We start from the raw sequence: 23,591 nt of genomic DNA on the forward strand, positions 1-23,591 counted from the left end.
ATTAATTCCGTCTATACATCTAGTTCCGAATAAAGGTTTAAACAATTCAGAATCTATAATCTCTTCATCAAATTTCACCTATAAAAGATTTACGTACCATTCTGGTACCCATGGATGTTCCTTTCTTTTGTAAATAATTTGTTATATTACTTTGAAATAATAATAATTCGTGTACAAATTTTGTGTAGCTATAAAATATTAATAAATTATAGTTTCAAAAAATTGTTCGGTTAATAATCAAACTGTAAGCTTAAATCATAACGAATAAAAAATTAAATTACACAAAAACTGAATACACTTTAATATTATAAATGCAGCACATACATTTATTTAAATAATTTTGCCGTTATATTTATAGTAAATAAGGTATTTTAATACTTTCTGCATATTTACATATATTTTATAATCAATGTTTAATTTTAATTTTGAACTATTTAAAATATTACATAGATCATTTATTCCCGATTTAAATATCAACCAATGCCAATTTTTGTACTTTGGTATTATTCGGAGAGTCATTATCTTTTAACAGTTTTTTCACGTGGGTCCAAAAAACTACATTATTAGAAAGAATAGACTAGAAACATGGCTTTGTGAAAACTTACATATTATTATAACATATGATGTTTTCTCTCTCCCGAAAGGAAGTGATATCGGCGAGAATGAGACCACGCAGTCCGTCCCTACCTACTATTTGTTAATAGGCCATAATCATAATAATAGGCTACATACGTATCTATTATAAATATAAAACATTAAAATCAATAAGTTACTAGTAGTACCAAAGTTGAGTGGAAGTACCAAAGATAACCTTTACAACCACTCACGTGATCTGAGCTTGAATATGGGTACTAGGGGTAACGAGGGATGTTTTTCTGTCTTCGCTAGAAGTGCGGAATGGTGCAGAAAGCGCCACAGGAGCCCGCACTGATCGCCGGGGCATTTCCGATCAGTTCTTCCCCGACCTCAGATCATGTACCAGATCGTCCAACGTGATCTGACGTCGGAGAAGTCATGTACCGCTACCCACCCCTGTACAAGTTTAGCGGAGCTGTTCCGGGCCACCTGAGGGCATGGGCCCCGATTAAATTTTCCCCCAAAAAACCGGTCTGAGTATGGGCCTAACTTCTACAGATAAGAAATCTCCATATTTTAACATGATATAACACTATCTAAATCTGATTTTTCAGCATTTAAAAATGAACGCTCCCACTTTAAAACAAAAATGTAATTAGTTAATAAATTATCGCAATTACCATTAGTTCTCCATACTGTTCAATTTTTTTATTGCACATATTCATGGAGAACAAAAAAGTCAAAATATGTACTTATGTTACAGGGAAATGTATTAGACAGTATTTGTACATACATTTATCCTTCGTGAATTGTTTAGTCCAATTCTTTCTCCGTTTAGAAAGGTCTGTCTTCCAGCCATGTTGTCAGCTGTCTACTTAAGCGCTGTCCATTTTCTTTCTTGGTGGTATATCTGGGCTTTTTCATAACAACTGTAGCAATTAGTTGTCATTGCCAAACTGGTTGTGTTTCTACTGATTTGCCTGTGTAAATCCCTGCGTAAATGTTTTGGTTAATGCTAACAACGCGCAGGGTGGATGACATTATGTTTAATGCAACCATGGTTGGTATTTTTGTTCTTTAAAGGATTATCAACTTGATACTTCAGTCCTGAAATGCATCTCATCGCTCTCTCCTTTTGATTAAGAACTCTCTCAGGTTTGATCTAGCTGTTCGAAATCAAATCAAACCGTTTAAGCATATAATTTCTGTTACTTATCTTTTTTTCTATGTAATATTAAACCGATTCAGATCAGCGTTTACTAACAACCTCAGTAAACAGGCAATTACAAATATTGCAATTAACATTGCATTGCAATCGCCATTTTTAATTCAAAGATTTGGAACATTTACAACACAATTCTGCCACATTCAAACTTACAAAATATTCATAAACTTAAGTCCCTTTTGTCCATCGCCATTTGCAAACCACTTCTAGCCCTATATTGTCAAGTCATACCTGAAGGTGGGATCCAAAAAGTGCAAAATACTCAATTTGTGTTAATGTAACCCCCCCCACCCGTAATTTATTTAGCTGAGCTTTTTATAGAGTAGATCGACATTGAGGTCGAGGTAAGGTTCTCATTTTCTAGAGGAAAAGAGATTTTGTTTTACCTCTTAGCACATACACATGAAAACTACTCATATATATATAGTTTAAAAAGTTGAAAGTAGTATTTTTTAATTTATTTGTAAATAAATACATACCATTGTTAATAAAATTTAAACTGTACAATCGTTTTTAACTGCCTTGTTTTTAAATTAGCCTGAACGGATTTTGTATATTGTATAATAAGGATTTTTCAAATGTAATTCATAAAGCTTGATGGTGTAGAAAATTACCATCTCTACGAATTTCAGCCTCCATTTTATGGGATTAGATTGAGAAATCGGATTACGACTGAAATTCTGGCACACAAAACTGGATTCTTTCGTAACTATCTCGTGTAAAATTGGGTGATTTTGTGTAATTTCCTGCCTGCTGAAATGAGGGCTGAGACATAAATAAAATCTTTTGCAAGGAAATTCAAAGCATTCCTGCTAGGACAAGACTACTATAGTATAGCCTAGTATGTGCCTGGTCGCTGGTAGAAGCAGAATGCTTTTATTTATTAAAGGTTGTTGCCAACACATGCTTGTAAACACGTATTTTGACACCATTGTGCATTTTGCACTGTTATAAATAACGATTATTGGGTTTGAGTTTGGATTGTTTGAGCTTGAAGAATACAGTCCATTTGTCCAGGATACATTTAAGATCTTTTCATATAGAATATTTGGAAAAACATTGTTTTAAACAGTTTGAAATCGAATTGAAAAGATTTGCTTCTACCTGTATATTGAATACCTAGCTTTATTACAAGTACGTGATTGTAACATCCGTATTTAGTATTCAATATTTCCTCAGTATTGAATATCTAGGTTTACTACAATTACGTGATAGTAACATACATTTTCAGTATTTGATGTTTGTCTCTATATTTAATCGAGGTTTATTAAAATCTATCATTAATTTAGGCGATTGTGTCAAACACTAAATATTGACGGGTGTCCTTAAGAGCCACCTATAGAGAATGAACTTGAGGTTTACCTCATAAGAACATCCTTACGCTCTTATTTGCGGTCGTAGGATTATAGTTGGTGTCTCACTATATAGACTACGATTATTAATATGCATTCAAAAAGTTTATCGTTTTTCATGAAAATTGTATTAGCTCTCCAATATTCAAGTGATAAAACACAATATAGTTTTAGATTTTATCCCTAGAAGCCGATTAAAAATCAAAAATCTATCAAAATGCGTTTGGATACATATTAATTATAGGCAATCTATAAAATGAGACATCTCACAAATCTCCCAGTACGGACATTTTTGCAGGGTTTCTCAGGACTGTTGCTTTATGGAAGAGGAGTACAAATGCATTACTATTGTTGCAGGTGTTGGGAGCTACGGCTTTCGGCTTCGTGATCATGGGAGTGGGTCTAATCTTCGGCATGCCTACCATCGTGATCGGCGAGTTGATGAAGCCCAACGCCACTACCATCCACGGAGTCGCCTTCGACGATTACTCAGCCTCCTGGTTTGGTAGGATATCTTTAACTGCCTGAAATTAAAATATCACATTCGCATTTTCGATCCTTATATATGGACTTCAAAATTTCTACCTAAAATCCCATCGATTTTCAATTGGAGATTAAGACTATATATATTTTTAAACGTAGCAAGATTTCGTTGCAGTAATTAACAAAAAATCTTAAATTGCAAATTTAGTATATGTTTAGTTTATTTTATTATTTTAATGATAAAATTGGATTTGATCTCAGCGTCATATTACACGAACGCTAAAAGAATCTTTAAAAAAAATAAAACTAAACTAAACTTTTACTTACACTAAACCAACATAATGTTCTAGGAGCGGAGTGCCAACTTGCATGTATTAGTATTAGCACACAAACTGGGTTTTCTTTAACTCGATAGTGGAATTATTCCTTTAAAATTAATCAGTCGTCAGCTTCAATCTGGCTGGAGATCGTAGTGGCGTGGTATCAAAAGGATTAAAAATACGGAGCTATAACTGTTTCTCAAATTTGTCCTAGCATTATACTCTTTAAACCGACAGTCAGATATGTAAATAATAGTTATAACACCTTCAGACGACTGCATATAGAGACTGAAGGACGCCACTTATGGGTCTGTATATGGATAGCTGGCGCTGATTTATCGTTCATTTGCGCGTCTGAAGGCTTGTTTTAAGTATGCAAAACTAAGAAAAACATTATCTGAGAAAAAATATTACTTCAGTTCTTAACCGTTTTGATAACCTCCAATTGATTTCTTTATGAATGGAAATTCCTCTATCGGTGACACGAAAAAACGTGTTGTGTGTTTACACAACACGAATTGGCTCTCGCTTCTTACACAGCAAGATAATAATACACAATCGATATGTCTAATACAGTTATACAGAAAACCTTATACATAAATATACTACTGAGATATTATAACGTTTAATCGGTATCTTTGCAACTTGTTTTCCTGTTATGTAAATAAGCTGTAAATGACAAGTAACTGCGCAGTTTAACGTGAGAGATTGTTCTATAGTTCCGTTTTATTTTAATCCTTGTGGTTTTTATTCTATTATTATTATTTATATAATAATTTCTGTTACTTTTCTTTTTATGTAATGTTAAGCCTATTCAGATCAACTTTTACTAATAACCTCAGTAAACAGGCAATTACAAAAATTGTATCAATTTGTATAAAGTAAACTTTATTTATTTAATGTGATAAATAAACTAATTATGCTGTGGTTGCTCATTTTGAATATATTTTTACATAATGTGATCTGATAAGTTATCACTAATTTTGATAAACCTCTCATGAAGACAGAGTCCAAAAATGTGGTACATACTTATTACGAATTTGTGTTGTGTATAATTTATTTAACGAAAAATATTTTCCGAGTTAATTATAGTTTAGTAAACTTGAAAGTGAATTAATTATTTACATCTTGAACATTGGTTGAAAATAAGTAAACAAAATGTTTTTATAATAAAATATACGAGCTGAAAAACTATCAAAGTAGTGCTTGCACTCTTTGAAGATCCCTTACGGATATTTTGGAGGACAGTTAAAAAAATATCTAGGATCGAGATGATTTAATATATTAAAATTGTTTAATGGTGAAAACCAATTTTCTTCTTAGAGGTACAGTCACCGATATCATAAATTACAGCCCTATGCCAGAACCTTAAACAAATCGTAATGGGAAAGAGAGCGGTGAAGTGTATGATGAAAAATATTGTTAAATAATGTATGACTCTAGGTTAAAAGTCAAGTAGGGGGTGATTTATTTAGAAGTTATAATATATAAATTAAATAATTGTAGTTTACTTACCTGGTATATATTTATATATACACTTTGTTAGAGATTTAAAATTAAACATGTAAAATTGTACCCGTCAAATGGCCGCCATGTGCAATTATCCCTTTTAGTGAAATTTTCTCCTTCAATTGTTGTGGAATTTGATGGATAACTCTGCGAATCTGATCCTCCAATTCCAGAATCGAGTTGGGCTTGTTGGTGTAAACCTTCTGCTTCAAGTAACCCCAAAGAAAATAATCGAGGGGTGTGAGACCACGTGATGTTCAATTTTGATCACCGATATGAGAGTTTAAACAGCCAGGAAACTGTGTGCAACTGCACAATTTCTCGAACTTTATGACAAGTGGCTCCGTCTTGTTGAAACCACAAGTCGTTCAAATCGTTATTACCACCCAATTCTGGCAACTGTTGCCAAAAATAATCGCTTATCATCTTCCGATAACGTTCTCCATTGGCTGCAACAGCATCTTCAAGGGAATTTGTAAAAAGTAAGAGCCGCCAACCCAAAATCCACACCAGACGTTTCTTTTTTTTATGCATTTGTTTAATGTGAATGCCGTGAGAATTTTAAAGTCCCTAAATGCGGAAGTTTACCTTATTTACATAACCATTGAGATGAAAATGAGCTTCATCAGAAAAGATTATTTTTTTCCAAAATTTGTCATCACTCTATTATTCTCCAACACCCATTAAACATTCATGCCCCTGTCGATGATCTATCACTTTCAATGAGTCACTTTGATCTTGCATGCATGCAAATGCAAACCTTTAGTCAAAATGCGCTGCAATCTACTGCAGGAAAGGCCTAACTCCTGGGAATGACGTCGAATTCAGTTTGATGGATTTTGTCCAACACTTGCGCTTGTTGCGGCGTTGGAGGCGTATTGTTTCATCTAATAATAGTGCTCGAATCACGTAGTAAAATGTTCTCCCCTTTTAAAACATTTCTTAACAATTAAGACATGTTCTTTAATCGAATAACGTTTCACACCAACAAATGTCATTAAAAGTAATGCTCAACTGCAAAACAGGTGTTTATTTTGCAAGAGAAAACAGAGCTGCCAACTTAAAATAATTACATAATTGTTGTAACCTATAACTGAGCCACTCTTTATTTTCCTCCTTTCAACCATCGACTCCACTAGTAGTTTTATTTTTATCTTGATAACAGATCATTAATTACAACCAGTAGGAGTATGTTCACTCATTAATTTTTTGAGATCTTCACTCTCATGAGTATTAACCCTCGTTGTTTTTGACGTTTTTGAACGGTAAAATACATTTCGTAGACGTATTGGTAAATTAGTTTTTTAATAGATTGGTGTTTAATATGTGGAAGCTTTGAACAGTAATGTATAGGATTGAGCTATGAAAAAGTAATGTAGACAGATCTCTCCTATTCGTGACAATCGGAACATAGGTGGTGATATTTATTAGTCGGTAAATCCAGCTCACTTATTCTGGTATCCTACATCTTTATTAGAGCAATCGGAGTACCACGCCACGCCCAGTGTGATTGATATCAGTTACTGACAAGTCTACTGGCAGGATCAATTGAGGCACTAGTAGTCAAACTACTATATAAAATATTGCAAGGAGTTTACATTCATTAACGTATATTCCAGCTTTTATGTTTCTTCTCTTACTATAAGCTGTGATAATAGCATCTCTTAACTTATCCTCTACTGCAATACATTACCATTTTCACTTCTTCATAATAAACATCCGGTACAGTGAGATCGTTTTTAAGTATTGTACTCCATTTTTACTAAATTTATTATTTGCTCACGTAAACAAATCACATATTAATCTACAAATATTTCAAAAAATTTATGAATTTGCTTTTTTTATTTCTTTACTACAAAGAGTGGTGATGTTAAAAAAGATAATTCCTTTTAAAATATAATTAAAATGTAACTGCAACTAAAGACCACGCACATAATTTAAACGAACACCGTATTCGAATCCCATTTTCTTAATGATTATGACGACATTCCTGATAACAAAATGTCTCTAAGCCATTACTAAAATAATTGTACTGTTGTTGCAATCATGATTTCATTGAGTTAAAAAATTATTGATAGTTATTTTCAATCAATCTTCTTTTCCTCGTAAATTTTGAGTTGCCCGTTTATTAATTACAAGATTTATATGCCAAAGCACCTGATGAAACAATGAGAATATCTCTTCACCAATATTAGTATATTTTGTAGTCTAAGTATCTCTGCTGTTAAACACGATGTAGGAAGTTCGTTTTGAACGTCTCCGTCGTTAAGTTGTTTTTTGGATCCCTTCAGACGAACATGACTCCAGATTCCAGAAGTCCAGTCTGAGACAGATTCCAGACGCTGCACTGAGTGGAAGGTGAACTGGAGCTAAACTCAACATTCACATTCCAAAGTCGTTTTAACAATCTTATATACTCCTCAAGAGGACACAAAATTATGGAAGCAATGTCGGTTGCCCTAATTTGGCTACTCACTCAAACCAGTAAATCAAAACACTTGAGTGTTCATTATTGGACGAGTACCAGTTTGTAACTGCAGCTCTCCCAGTGATCGTAAAACAGTAGCTTTACAGCTAGCGTGTGATATTATCCTATTGTGCAAACCGAGTTCCCTAGTGCCCAGTTTGGAAGCGGACATGTTGTAACCCACATACGGGTGTCGTAACCTTAAGTAATTCGTTAGTTAGAGATAACTTCACAGAGATAATTAGTTTGCCAAAAAGCGGGAGGATGTGGGAGCTCTACGACATATCAAGGCTGAGGTTAGTCGTGCGTGTTGGTATGTGCTGTGGGTGATTTCACCTGATTCCATCACTGCTCGGTTCTAGGCTTAGCCTACTTTGAAGAGTGGAGTAGGGCGTGGGCAAACTAGTGTTGCCTCTAGTGTAACTCTTTTGAGGCTGAAGCTGAACTGACAGACGTGCTAGTAGGAGATTGTGAGTTCAATTCTTGGATGTGTAAAAACTTGATATTTTAAGTAGGACCTGTCCTCTTTTTACCCTAACTCTGCAGTCCTCATGGGTCACTGGCCTGTACTATGATCTTATCTAATTGAACAAAGGTACAAGTGTAAGGTTGACATTACTGATAAAAAATACAACGGTCTCAGACAGGATTCGAACCTGCACTATCTTTAACTCTGACTCCAAATCCAAAGTTCTAGACTCTCCCAAATCTTTACAGCCATAACTCTGATGCATATTCAAAAACCTTGAGGCTGACTGTATTGAAAATTGGCAGTTAACAAAATAGCTAAAAATGTTTCTTGTAAAATTTGAACTTTAACTTCATCGTTGATGAATTTTATTCAAAATACTATGATCTCAATATATTATCACCATTTGCTTCACCCTGGAAATTTACAACTTGTTTTGAAATACAGAGTGGACACCCTCTTATCCGACCTTGGATCAACCGCCTGTCACCTTAACCGCTGCTATTCCAGGAAGTGAGTCACGTCTATTTTTAACCGCACTCATTACAATAACAATGAATAAGTCGATCAAATCGACGCTTCTACAGTCCTGGCTTTGATTTATTTCAACTCATTTTCATTTTCTCTCTATTCGACCATTTTCGGGTTACTTGACCAACTTAAACTTACTTATTTTGGGGGGACTTACTAGGAACATTCCTCCAAAATAGTTCAATGATCTTTCCAATTATTGAATTAGACGATGATTTGAAGCTAGTTCAGAACCGTTTACCACCCTACTTCATACTAGAATGTGAAGTTATTTTTTATCGTACGAAAATGTTACACCCAAGCAAGGATTTGAACCCGGATCCTTTCATTTTGAAAAGACACAACTGATATTTACTGTTTGAAAATGAAGATAACAATATATATTGAAGAACTGAGCACTAAATATATGTATAAAAAGTGTACGCTGTCATACAAAAAAAGATTACTTAATTTATCTTATCAATAGGGATTACTAAATGTTGATCTGTCAATAAACAAATCTTTACTTACATTACAGGTCTCTGTTAACGCTTATACGCCTGTAAACTTAATTTTACACGTGTAATGGTAAAATATAAACAAAAGTAACAACACGGAACATATATTTGCATATTGAGTAGATACTGGGTAGTCGGCATCGTATTGTAATGAGTGTACCGATGCAAAAATGCGAGGTAGCTCAAGGTCAAGATCAACTCAAGGTCGAAACTTTCACGAGCGGCCGGCAGTTGTCCAAGGAGGCGTGTTCAAGCCGTACTCTATTTTCATGCGTCTACGTGATAAAATGACAAATCGAGTCTTGCTTCAACTTGCTTTGTTTCGAAACAAACTAAAACCACGTGCTGGGATTATCTTGTATCAGCCTATGTTAACTCTACTACTCTGTGAATGTTGAGTTTAACTCCACTTCACATTCCTCTTAGTGCAGCATCTGGAATTTGACGGTCAAAAACTTGACTCCTCGAACTTGGAGTCATATTCCTCTGAAGAGATTCAATAAAAGTCAGCGATGGAAAATCTCAAAATGAACTCTTTACATGGTAGTGCATTCAATTGTGCACCTGATGATATATGAAAGTCCTCTTCATATAGATTACACTTATTTTGTAGTCTAGGTGCTTCTGATGTCAATGAGTTCGTTTTGAGCTTCTTCATCGCCAATCTTTTTTAGAATTATTCAGACGAACATTTCTCCAGATTCCAGGATACAAGTCTGTGCATTAAGATAATTGAAAACTTGAGCTAAAGTCAACATTTACATTGAATCAATCCTTCCCACAACAGCTATGTTTACTAAGAGCTATGATCGTATGAAATTTCATAATCCTGGCTTACTGTTTTTTTTTAATCTATTACATTTTACTGTCACAATGTTAGCTATCATCCCGTGAATTATTTGCCTTGGATATTGTACAATACAAAGTAATAAGTTTTTATGTCTTATAAACAACTAAATGTGTTGAGTTAATAATACATTCGTAAATATCGTCCAAATTTACAAGATGAAATCTGTTTAAAGGTCGAAAAATATACAAAATTACGTTTTAATATTTTATAACTATTCATTTTGTTAGATTCCTAGTACTAAATGGCTATATAGTTTTTTTCATTATAGCTACACTTGTTTTTACGGGTTTGTTGAGTACAATTCTAGCGTACTTTGGTCGTCAAATTCATTTGCATGTAGACAAAAGATCGCCTTAGTAGTTTCATAAGGTGTGCCCTTTTTAATAGCTATATAACATACAAATACAATTAAAATAATAATAATAATACTGAACTTAAAACAATAGTGCTTTTATGTCTGGAGTGAATACAATTATAGTTCGTGCTCAAAAGCATTCAATCAAATGAGGATGAGTGGTTACACAAATCAAAATAATTATGTCTTTTAAGTTTTCAAAAAGCGTTTGACTCTTTGTCTATAACAGGCAAGCTTGCACGAAAAGTCTCATTGAACGAGACTAGCTAATTAACATCCCAAAGCAGGTAAAGTATTATTCGTAAGTAACCATTGCATTACGTGGAGTCTTGAATTAAGCAGTTGCCATAGTCATTTGCATCTGAAGTGTTCCATAACTTCTTCAACTAAGACTCTAGTATAAGTAATATAATATGTAAAATTCTTGCATGGGTTTTGAAAATACGGGTTTATTATTATGTATATTTCCAATTGATTTAGAGTAAACAAATTACTACGTTAGTTTATTTTCTTTTTAGAAAGTTTAAGACTGTCTAGTAAATACAAAATCTATTTGGTTAGAAAAATAACCAAAGTTGTGCCAAGATTTCCTTTGTTAAAAGTTACGTGAATATATAATTGGCTGATCGTTCGGCGAAGCCTCTTCCACCAACAGTTGCTGAAAAACGAAATCTCATTTATGTCTGTCTGTACGCACGAAAAATTTTACCCGAGTTGAGCCAGGGGGCTAAAATTGTAAATTAAACTTTTTATCAACTACCCATAGATCACTATTTAAAATAGTAATAATCGGGCCATTGCTTGGTATTGCCTCAAAAAGTGACTCTAGTTACTTTGGTAACCTTCTTGGCAACAAGGAAAACTAAGAATAAACAAATAAGTAAATCGATTATAACGTAAAGATAAATCATTTACATTTATAAATGTAAGTTATTATCACAACACATGTGATAAAGATACTTTATTAGATTAGTTGGATACACACAAGTTAAAACGTTTTAGCTTAACCTGCAATGCAAATACAATTGTAAACTATAAGATAAAGGACTTAATGGGTGTGCTATACTGACAGGTATTACTGATGAAAATTGAAATGGATGGAAAAACATGTATCTCATGCATGGGATGGTGCTCCATGCTGATTTGAAGTCTAGCGTGTGTTTAACCTAGTTTATGTTCAATATAGAGTTTTTTATGGGAAAAATATATACTGCATATAAGTTGTATACCATGAATGTACAGGGTGCTTCAAAAGTATCGCACGGTACTCTTCACATCCAATGGAGGATGGTCTACAAGGAGTTCGGCAAAAGAATTTAATACGAGCATAAGTCAACGTGTAAATTATTTTAAACCAACAGTATTTGATATAAAGAGCCAATAACTATCTTACAAACTATTTTGAAGTCTAGTATTCATTTACTAAGTTTAACTTTCACAACTTGAGCCAAGACAAGAATATTAAACCACCTAGAACAGGACCTACACTGTAAACATTTCAAACTTTAAACCAGCGAAATTTTTTAAAGAGTGTATCTTTTCAGGTCGAATTTTCGTCATTGGACTCTATTAATGGAGATCTTTAATTTGATGTACTACTCGACCTATTCTCTAATTTAAGATTTTCTTCTGGCTCCTTGCGGGCCATCCCCCTGACATGACCAAAAATGGTAGTTTCTTCTTAGTTTGAAGTGTGTTTTTGATGATGGAAGGATTGTGAGGAAAACAGGATTTGCGATCGTTCAGTCATACTAAAAAAATAGTACACTACGTTTCGAGATCTGCAATCTGATCTCTTCTTCAGGTAAATAACTAACCTAACACATAATTACAAACTAGGTTAAAATAAACAAATCATACGTAATCTTATGTGTTGTGACATCCATAAGTCAGGAATCGCAACAAGCACTTAATAAAAAAGCTAAACACAATACTAATTACTAAAACTTAACTACAAACTACAGCTTACAATAATAGGTCTGCATTCGTCGAACAACCACCTACGACTTTTATTGAGTGCATGTTTTAGAGTAAGTGAAGTTGACACACAACATCGTGGGTGTGATCTCGAAACGCAGTGTTACTGATTTTTTTACCAATGTACGATGGTAAATGTCCCGAAAAATCCTGTTTTCTTCAATGGTAGTTACTTCAAAAAGTAGATTTATAGGTGCAGTAATGATGTACCAAGTTTAATTGTTTTACCTGTAATCGTTCGGGAATTATCAAGCCTATGTGGGACATTTTACACCCTGTATAGAGATACCGTAATTTTATTTTATAAATCATTAGCGTTGAGACACTAAAACCTTTTTTAAGTGAAACGTTTAAAACTTGCAGACGAATCCTTATGTATGATGCAGTTTTGAACTTAAGTTCCGCGTTAAAATCGGAAACTCAGGTCGCGCCCGTCAGTTAGCTAAAACTTGACACCTTTTCTGCATTTTGAAAGTATGAATAAAATCGCGATAGGCGTGTAATAAATTGTACTAGTTTCCAGTTGTGTAACTCTGCACAGTAATGGTGAGCGTAGCCAAAGTGTGCATGTAGGTGACAGTGGCATTGACAATGACAGTGGCATTGACAATGACAGTGGCAGTGACAGTGACAGTGACAGTGGCTGTGGCTGTGGCTGTGACAGTGACCGTGAGTGGCAACCATCAAGGTCTAGACACCAATAATACGTCAAAAAATTCAAGCAGTTAAATGTCGCTGAGGGTGTGGTCATTATTCAGATTATTCAAATTATTCAGTTTTTCCACTGTTATTAAAACTGATACAGCTAGTAATTTGATGACGATTGATGTTTTCGCCTCGACGAGCAGGCAAGAAATCTATAACTGTGCAGCTTCGTTATACAATTTTCAATGCCTTTTATTAATAAAATTATCTGCTAGTTTATGTAATTTCTTTGTTTTTAACAATACATCGTGTAAAAAAGTATGTATTTTCATGCTTAACAATAAAAATCCACAAGTTTCGTTCATTCTATATAATACGTACATCACCTACAAAGTAAAGTGTTTGTATAAAATGTTATACGGGATTATTTTTGGATTTCCCTCTTCCCATCTTAAACTTTGAACAAATCGCAATGTTTAAATGATGTTAAAATAGTAATATCATCACTTCAACAAGTTTATGGGTTTAAATGGATAGATTTCCCTCTTGTAAAATACATGATTCGTTTATTATGTGTAAGGTATCATGTTACTTTTCTGCAAATTAAATTTGACCACGCAATTGAAGCTACTTTTTATGAATCGTCTCTTGTTTTGGTATTATAAAGCGCCGCCTTTTCAATTGCCTGTTTATTTATGAAATACCTCATTTCGGTAACAATAAACAGTTTTTTGTAAGTTTCCGGAAAGTGTATCTTTGTAACAAGAGGCAATTTATAAATTTAATAAACGATTCAGGTAATTGGAGTGGCGTGGGGGCGCTAATTCAAACTTTATCCCGGAACCGTATATTAAACCACCTAGAGGGTTCGAAGTACATGATACGTTACTCGATGCCGAAACTGTTTATCACATTACTTCAGGCTAAGTTCAGATCTGAGGCAGTGCCACACCCAAACCAAGATTTATACCTACGTTCCTAAGGCGGTAATTTGAGACTAATCAATCAGCTGATACAAACTACGACAGAAAAACAAAATATAGACAAAAACTATATCTGCCTTAATCACTGAAAGATATGACGAAAAATATGACGAATGAAAATCAAACCATTGTTTGGCATTACATGATAACGTCATCATGTAAAATATTCAACCTACTTATATGTTTTTAGTAAAATAATTTGAAACTGTTAACACCCATTGTATAAAATAGTTTTAAGAAAGGCTATGTTGTCACCAGATCTCAGAGTCAATAAGGACAAAATCTGTTAATGATATTTTTCATGGTAATTTGTAAATTTAGAAGACGATTTCTTGAGAATTTTTATTTGTTTTCTTCTTCAAGATTAAAATCTTAAAACGCAGGATTAAATAAGCATAAAGGCTTGATCTCTTAATCAGAGGAAGATTGCGTTGAACATCCGGAAGCCAATCAGCACAACATAAAAGTTCTGCGGTAGAATTGAAACCAAACACCTAGGTGGATACAATATTATTATACTCAAAGTTACAACAAAATGTAATATAGAAGGGTTACATGTACACAGGTAAAAGCCAAGACCGTCTGATTCTTGGCAACAAGTTAAACTGTGTTGGTAGTTCTTTTCTAAACAATATTAGAAACTTTTTCACTTATGCTCTACATAGCTAATCTCTAATTTTGTATTAGGCCTACGCTAGATGATCTCAGCTAACCACTTGTCTGGATAAATGCAGGAATCGTTTAGTCGTCGTGAAGTATGTTTTATTTGAAATCAATGCCAGTTAAATAATGAAAGCATGAGTTCAATGTCAAAAATGGTATGATTTATAACTGTTATTATGTTTTTTTCCTTTCAAACTAATCGTCTTCATTTGCCTTTCAGGCAGTATAATCTTCATCAGCCAACCCATTGGATCTTTGACGTCTGGCTTCCTGCAGGACCTGTTTGGCCGTAAACGATGTATGCTGGTGGTGACCATTCCCCAGATGATTGGTTGGTTGCTGCTCTACAGCGCTGATTCTGTCCCTTGGCTCTACACAGCCGTTACAGTCATGGGTCTCAGTGTGGGCTTCATGGAGGCTCCAGTGCTCTCTTACATCGGTGAAATCACGGAACCGAGGCTTCGTGGTGTTCTCAGGTAATGAAGGACTTATGTATCTAGAGAAATAAATATCCTCTTTTCGCTACGCAAAAGAGCATACTAAAGGTAGGGTTGAGGAAAAACGTGCGTTATCCAACTGACTCTCTCTTTCAGGAATCCTCCCTACCTTCACTACGACAGTTATATATAAAAAATTTACTAATTCACATCTACAAAAATGTTAATACAATATTCCCAGTAATTTTGCACTCTTACCAAACATAATACTCATAAAAATCCATGTAATTAGATTAGATAAATCCTTTTCAAAAAAACAAATCCTACTATTTTTCACATATTCTATTTAGAAACATATGTAACAATTTTCAACATAGGTACTATTGCCAATTTTAAAAATAATGTCACTGAACTGTTGTTACAAATTGGTGTCCAAGGATCCAAGACTTTCATTCACTCAAACTGGGGACCAACCTGACCTTGACCCCCCGTGATCGTTATATCACGTTCTTGTGTATGTAGTCTTACTTCTACCGATGGTTTTGTCTGATAAAACAATATTATTTATTAACTCCTTCATCACTCAACTGAATATTTCTACATCAGGTTACGCCCTAAAACACACCGACACGTAAGAGTAACACTTTTTTCGACATTTATACAACACTAAACTTTTTAATACGACTCTAACCTACGCACAGGCTGCTTACTCATGTAGGCTAATTTCAATTGTAGACATTATATTTAGCTGTATATGAACTCATATTTAAATTATATTAATACTATTTTTACAACTACTTTACTTAAATTTAAACTGTTTTATTTTATCGCCGATTAGTAAGTGTTGTAAAAGGGTAACTTACAATTCTCACCTGTATATAGGTGTATATGTTCTTAGAAATAGAATTGAAATAAATAGTTTTCCCATTCTATTCTATCCTATCGAAATACTGAACCAGAAAAAAAACAGAAGCACATTTAATTTCCTTTGTTTCAGTTCCATTGCGGGGATTTTCCTCAATGTAGGCATCATGCTGGAGTGCTACATAGGGGCTCTAACCGACTGGCGAAGCTTGGCACTCATCAGTGCTCTAGGACCTGTTCTCATTTTCATTCTACTCTCCCAGGTGACGTTACAGATAACATACGATAAGTTTATCATTGAGTGCAATAATTCTAATTGTAAAATTGTGTCATAATTTCTACTTCCTATATGCCTATGAAATAATTCAAAAAGAACCCTCAACCCTCATAACTTCCTTTAGCAAAAAATATAGACTATTATGCCGTCACGTATGTGAGGTTGTTGGGTTCAAAGTGTAATGAGTGTTCAAAGGAAAACTGTTCACTTGTGTTCCCATCTTTGTCATAACTAGTAAGTGATCCTTATTTAATACACCATCAACTATTAAAACATACATGTGCAGCAAATGTATTGCCTTTCTACTAGAAATTCATGAACTATTGTAATATTTCATTCAATTATCAAGTTTTAAAAAGTAAATAATTCTTTTTAGAGTGCATATAGTCCATAAATTTTCCATTACTGAATTTGCCAAGCACTTTTGAGGTGGTGGCACTGTCAGTGCCAAGTATTTATGACAGGTCATCTCTCAGTGCCAAGCACACTTTTGGTGCCTGTCTAGTGTTCAACTTAACAATTTATAACATTAAAATAAACATAATGGGATGATTTGTCTTTTATAATGTAGTGGGGAAAGTAGGCCATAACTTGTTATATTTATTCGAATGATAAACCTGTTAAAATTTTTTAACAAAAATTTTACAAACAAAAATTTAATTATTTTTTTTAACTTTGGGATACAAAAATTGTAATTTTACTATCTTAATTTATTTTTACTCATCCTTTTCATTGTTCCTTATGTAAATTCACAGCTTTTTTTAAATAACATCATAGGATATTTTTTTAGTTATTTTGGGGCGAAAGTAGCATATGACATAATATTTATTTGGATGAAAAATCTATTGAAATTTTTTAATTAAAAATTTATATAAAACAGTTTTAAACTTGTTTGTATGCGTGTTGATAAAAATATTTCATTTTTTATTTTAAAACATTTGTATGCTACTTTATTATTATTGTTCCTTAAAAGTAGGAACAAGTATAACTTATCAAGTTTCAATAAGGAGGTATATATAATACGATTTTTCTAATATATTAGTGCAAAATATTGAAAATTTGCACTCGCATAAACGTTGTCTCTCCTATTTGGTAAATAGCTTTTACCAGCTATAACAAATCAAATCGAGTCAAGGGTCATCCGTGTTTATTTGATTTATTACGTTTAAAATGAGACTAAGTACAATATCATATCCCAAAATTTAGTAACAGAATAATAAATATTCGACAAGATGATCTAGTCGACCCTCAGCACTTTTCGGAAATACCCGCGTGGCCGATCTCATCGATATTTGGCACTCAAAGGGTTAAATAATCCTTAAAGCAAACAAGTTTATGGTGATTTAAAAATATTTAAATAAATATATAAATGATTTCCAGGTACCAGAATCGCCGGCATGGCTGGTATACAAGGGTCGAGTATCGGATGCTGAGAGAGCCTTATGCTGGCTCAGAGGATGGGTGGCTCCCATTCATGTCAGCAAGGAGTTGTCCTCTCTGGTGGCTCATGTCGACCAGAGAAATGTCAGGATTGTTAAGGCCAAAGACCAGGATTACCACCAAGTGCCATCGCATGACATTGGTAAGTGTTAAATTTAATGTCCAAGTGGCAAGTAGCAGATGCTGACAGAGCCCTGGCTCAGAAGACGGATGTGGTTGAGAAGACGGGTGGTTCCCATTTATAATAAATAAAATTTCTTGCACTTTTTCCAACGACGTCACTCTACAATCGTTGCATTGGAAACATTTGATTCATAGAATTGCAATGGTGATACTGTAAGAGTATATATATTTATTTTGTCACAAATCTTTTTCACACTTCTGGGCAACCCTTTACCAGGACCAGAAGAAAAATGTTGTAATGTCACAACAAATGTTAACAATAAAATTGATTTGTAAAGATTTAAATTTAGTATTATTTGCTTTAAAAATTAATCAAAATATCGTTGCTTATAAATGATATTACAAGCCTTCAATATTGTATGAACGTTTATATGCAAATATAAAGGAACTTGATGAAACGATAAAAATATATAAAGAATTCTAAGCAAGATACCATTCAACCTCTGAACGACGCTATTGAATTAGGCTTTAAAGATGTTAGTTAATATACTAAAATGACATTTAAATCTATATACATTTATTTTTTTAATAGTTAAGTTGAATGTTTAGTCTAGTCCACCAAAGGAATACAGGCCTCTTCCGAAATAATAACTTGGTTGATGGTATTTCCAAGGGGTATGCGATCTGAGAACAAAGGTTAAATACCAAAACCTTATATAATAATATATCAATTATCAATTAAACATTAATTATACAAAATTACCTTTGACACGCTCCAATTTGTAGAAATAACAAGTTTTCTGATATGAAAGTAAACCTTCCTTAAAATTGTGATAAAAGTAGTAATTCTACAGATTATATGCCGATATTTAAGAAAATAAGGGGTATAAACAAAGACCTTTCCACACTGTTTGTTTTTAATGTTCAAAAATATAATAATTTGTACGTATAATTTTATGATCTATGTAAACCTACTGTTGCAAAAATAAGAAAATAAAGTTTTTCCTGTAACTATAAAATAGTAGTTTACATCAGTAGGAACAAAAATGTTTGTTTCCGGTGCGCAATCGAGTTTTGTGAACGAGGCAAAGCTGAGGTCGGAAATAAGATTATGTGCCGCAGACACTTTTGCTCTGTATAGTGAACAACGTTTTATATCATACGGAAGCCAAATTGAAATTCGTACGTTTTATTTATTTTCTTACGTAATGTTCGTACTGTAACGTTCAAGTATCATAAACAGCTATTATTTACTTATGCTGTAACAATATCAAAGTATAATGTTACTGTTTTTATTATTATTATTATTATTATTATTATTAAAATGGTTACAAGCCGATTTTTTAGATTTCTGGTATTGAAGTGACTACATTTTTTGGCGGACTATGGATGTATGTTTTGTACGGGAGAAAAAATTTTTCTTCTTGCGTCACGGAACGTCACGCTTGTTCGCTCTGTAGCCGATAGGTGCGGAACTATCGCGGCCATTTTGATGTCAGGGCGTTTCTTTCTCCGTTCAGTGATTATCCCTATGTGCTATTGAGAGGTTACTGTCGCTCCTCGTTGAAGTGACTACTTCTTTTGGCGGGGTATGGATGTATGTTTTGTATGGGGAAAAACATTCGTTTCGCGTCACGTATGTTTTCCACATACTTTCAAATTATAATGACAGCTTCACCGAAACCTATACAAACCGTTATATAAACATCAGATCTGAACTAACAAAAGTTTACGTTAGTAAAAAAAACTTGTTAGGAGAGATTAAAAGGGAAATATAAACCCCAATAACATACAACATTATATGTGATGAGGAAAATAACGAAACGCTTTTTTAATCTAAGGTGTTTTACAATGATTTGTTTTCTAACTGTTCGCCAGTTTACTTATATTATTATTGACGTAAATGTTATCCGAAATATCGCATCGTCTGGATCTATCCCTGCTTCTGCAGACTTTCCATGGTCATGGAATTATTCAGGTTAGGTTACGCTCTAATTTAAAAGATGTAAAGATTTACAATATTAGTTCATACTCTGCTATACTAATAATTAGCTATGTTGACTTTAACACTAAAAAACTTCCAGTGCCAAATAATCATTGCAAAGAGATTAAAATACATCGTAAAATACGGGACTGAATAAATTTAAGAAATACTAAATTTGATTTATTAATGAATTCAACATAAAATTAATTAACTTACTGCATTATTTAATGGCAGTATTTAAAGCTCGGATTCTAAATTGGATTTCAGCACGGTTAACCTTAATTTGTATTCCAGTTCACTACTAGTTTCGCCCTGAAGAGATTTGGAAAATGATTAAAAATAAATTGATTAGATCTTTTTTAGCTGACAAAGCCGTAGTTTAATTTAATCCTGGAAGAAATTTAGTCTTTCTGTTGATTATAATTTTATATCCTTTATTCAATTATATTGGGTCTTACCTTACATTCACTTAAAAATTTAGGTAAAACAGATTTTAATACAAATTTTGGTTAAGACACGTAAATACCATTAATTCACTTTTTGAAAGATAAATTAAATTTAACAATTTCAAACCATACAAATATAAGTACAACGAGATATGGAACAACAGTAGATTGTGAGTTTACAAGATATTTGGAAGATTTTATTCCATAGTTTGTATTTCTTATTTTAGTTATTACAAACTCATAATTACATTTCATAAAAAATGACTTAGTGGACTAACTTATGTATCAAAAACAGTTGTCATTTGTGCAATAGAATTAACAAAAATAGTATACGATTATTCTAAGATCTCACTCAATGTGACGACTAATTACAACTTTCTTTGACAAAGTTACCATCTACTTACGATGGTTATTTTATCCAACATTGAATCTTGATGCAGATACAATTTGCATACAATTTTGTTAGTTTTGCCACAAGTAATATATAGACTAGTACGAACCACTCAACAGTAAAACAGTCATACATATTTAAACCATATAGGAACATCCTAAAATGCATGTGAAATGTTGGAACTCGGCAACTAAATCTGCATAAATGCTATATACTAGCTATTAGTGGACAAGTGTCATTCATCTGCAGTACAGCAAACTGGTGTTTTATAGAGAAAACTGTTTTTATATAGAACACACTCCAGCAGTTTTCCCATCAGAGCAGACATTTTCACTGTATACTGATTTGACAGCAATAATTGCATTGCATCTACATCACCATTTCCTTGTTTTTGTTGCCATAAAACATTCGTTATTTTTAAATAGTCCAAATTATTTTACAAACAATATTCTGAAAATCAAAGATAAAAGCTACTTCCTCAATCATATGTATGAAGATTGCGATTTTAATTGTATATACTTTTATTACCTCTCAGTCAGAAGAATATTATAAATAATCTAAACCAACTCACGTATGACTATTTAAACTTTCTTTTACATAATCAGTATTAAATTGAAATTGTTTTCTTATTTGACACCTTAAGAAAATTGTAAAAAAATATTTTAATGACTAAAGCATTAAATTGTAAAAGACAACCTTTGTGCGATAGTTAATTTATGATTCTATGCTGCAGGAAACCAGAAAAGAGCGAAAAGATCCGAGACAATGCAGAATATTCATTACTTCCTGCAGCCAGCAACCCAGAGGCCTCTGAAGTTGATCCTTATTTACTTCTTCTGCTCGCATTGTGCTTCTCTCATTGGCGTGCGACCCTTCCTCGTCCAGATCTTTGACAGTCTGCACTTTCCCATCGATTCCAAGTGGGTTGTGGTGAGTATATTTCATAGTGTATCGTTAGTAATTCCTAAATTTAGAGGGATTAAGGAGGAATAATTTAAAAATGTAGAAATAAAAAGCAAAAACGTATTATAGTAATCTCTATATGTGGAAGATAAATTCCTCACTCATCACTAAATTCTATAAAATCGCAATATTTCAGAAAGTTGAGATTTTGCACACTTTTGAAGTATGCCTCATGATTTAAACAGAATATTTAACGAAAATCAAACATTTAAGAGGGATAGAAAAGGTTTGCAAGTAATAGAAAAAATGTACTTGGGCTGTTACCTTCCCAATGTCCATGAAAAAATAAACTTCACTAAGAAACTAAGAAATTCTCGCGATATGAAATAATTATAATTAATTTTTTTAGCATACATGGAAACTGTTAAATACATGATGATATATAAGAAATAATGTATATTTTTGACCAAAGTAAACTTTCAGATCTACTATGTATATGTTCTTGATCGGAGCTGTAATTCAAACGGTACAACAACACCGGAAGTACCCAAGACCGGATGTATATAACAAGGACCGGAAGTAGACATTTTTTACTGAAGTAGACTTCTCGGATCTACGCATGTATGTATTCTTGGTCGTTCCAAAAATACAAACGCTACTTTGGCACAGAAAATCGTTAGACCGGAAGTAAATTACAAGACATTACAAGTAATTTGTGCTTTTTTTACTGAAACTAGTTTTTAGTCCCATGCACGTAATCTTTTTTTCAATAGTGACAATAAAACAAACTAAAATAGTTCGTGTTACTGCAATTGTTGGAGCTATTCAATCAAATATGGAGTGTTGCAGAGGAAGTCTAATTTTTTTGGTACTAGTAAATACTGGTTCACTCTCCGACTTAAAGTGAAACACTGCTCTTTAAACTGAAAATCCAATTTATTCTGAAAATGTGTCAGCCTATTGGTATATCTATCAGTGACCATTGCTAATCCTAGGAGTTTTACCTGTGTATAAAAGAGTATTCCCATGAGGTTCTTTTCTCAATAAAACAACAAGCGTTTTAAAGCTTGTTAAGGCCTGCGTTGATTACTGCTAGTAATCATTAAATGAATAGTAAATTAATCAAGATTGAATAGTGCCCATGGTATAGATCATTCCATTCCTGCCTAATGCCTTATCCTGTAATACTTCTAACAGTAATGTTTCCTCTTAGAGAGGTGTAGGTATCTATTTTAATGTGGCTAAGAATAATTTAAGGAACTGCAGAAGTTTTCCTTATTTGAAAGTTTAACAAGCAGAAGGCCAAACGCGATTACTTAAAAATCGTTTCAAAGTTAAATTATGATCATGCCATAGCTCAAAAGGCTTGAGTTAATTAGAATTATGTGAAGCAGTCAGATTGTCTTGACAGCATGGAACAAGATATTGCAACACACATAGAGAATGTTTATGATACGCCAATGCCAATTGCTTTAAAAGGTCAATGGAAAGAAAGATCTTTTAAGGAATACACGTATTATACTAAAGGCTGTGAGGAAAAATTAACTTCTCAACGGAAGAATTTGGCATACGAGTAGTTTGTTCTTCACTTGTTTTGGATGAAGCAGTACATGATTCACTCATATCAGCATAAGTAGTAAGTTTGGCTTCTAAGTTACGCTTAGCAACCAAGTCACTGATAATAGAATTTTGATTGTTAACAACTTCACATAATTGGTGGTTGTCATCAGTAAGCTCAGTCACAACAGAGATAAATGTGTATTAATGTTCTATATGTCATTTAACAACCGTTTTCAGAAAATTATTTTAGTTGCACCTTATTTA

At 33.3% G+C, this 23,591-nt stretch overlaps 1 protein-coding gene across 1 annotated transcript in view; it reads left to right on the plus strand.

Moving 5' to 3' along the window:
• LOC124362005 (facilitated trehalose transporter Tret1-like) overlaps positions 1-23,591 on the plus strand; it is a 52,058-nt gene that overhangs the window by 20,897 nt on the left and 7,570 nt on the right. Inside the window, exons 2-6 of the mRNA XM_046816138.1 lie at positions 3,511-3,658; positions 15,123-15,378; positions 16,337-16,466; positions 17,861-18,062; positions 21,598-21,794. Coding sequence (XP_046672094.1) covers positions 3,511-3,658; positions 15,123-15,378; positions 16,337-16,466; positions 17,861-18,062; positions 21,598-21,794 — 933 coding nt within the window. The remainder of the gene's footprint in view (positions 1-3,510; positions 3,659-15,122; positions 15,379-16,336; positions 16,467-17,860; positions 18,063-21,597; positions 21,795-23,591) is intronic.

The sequence above is a fragment of the Homalodisca vitripennis genome, chromosome 5 (genome assembly GCF_021130785.1).
Source record: "Homalodisca vitripennis isolate AUS2020 chromosome 5, UT_GWSS_2.1, whole genome shotgun sequence".
NCBI classification, from domain to species: domain Eukaryota; kingdom Metazoa; phylum Arthropoda; class Insecta; order Hemiptera; family Cicadellidae; genus Homalodisca; species Homalodisca vitripennis.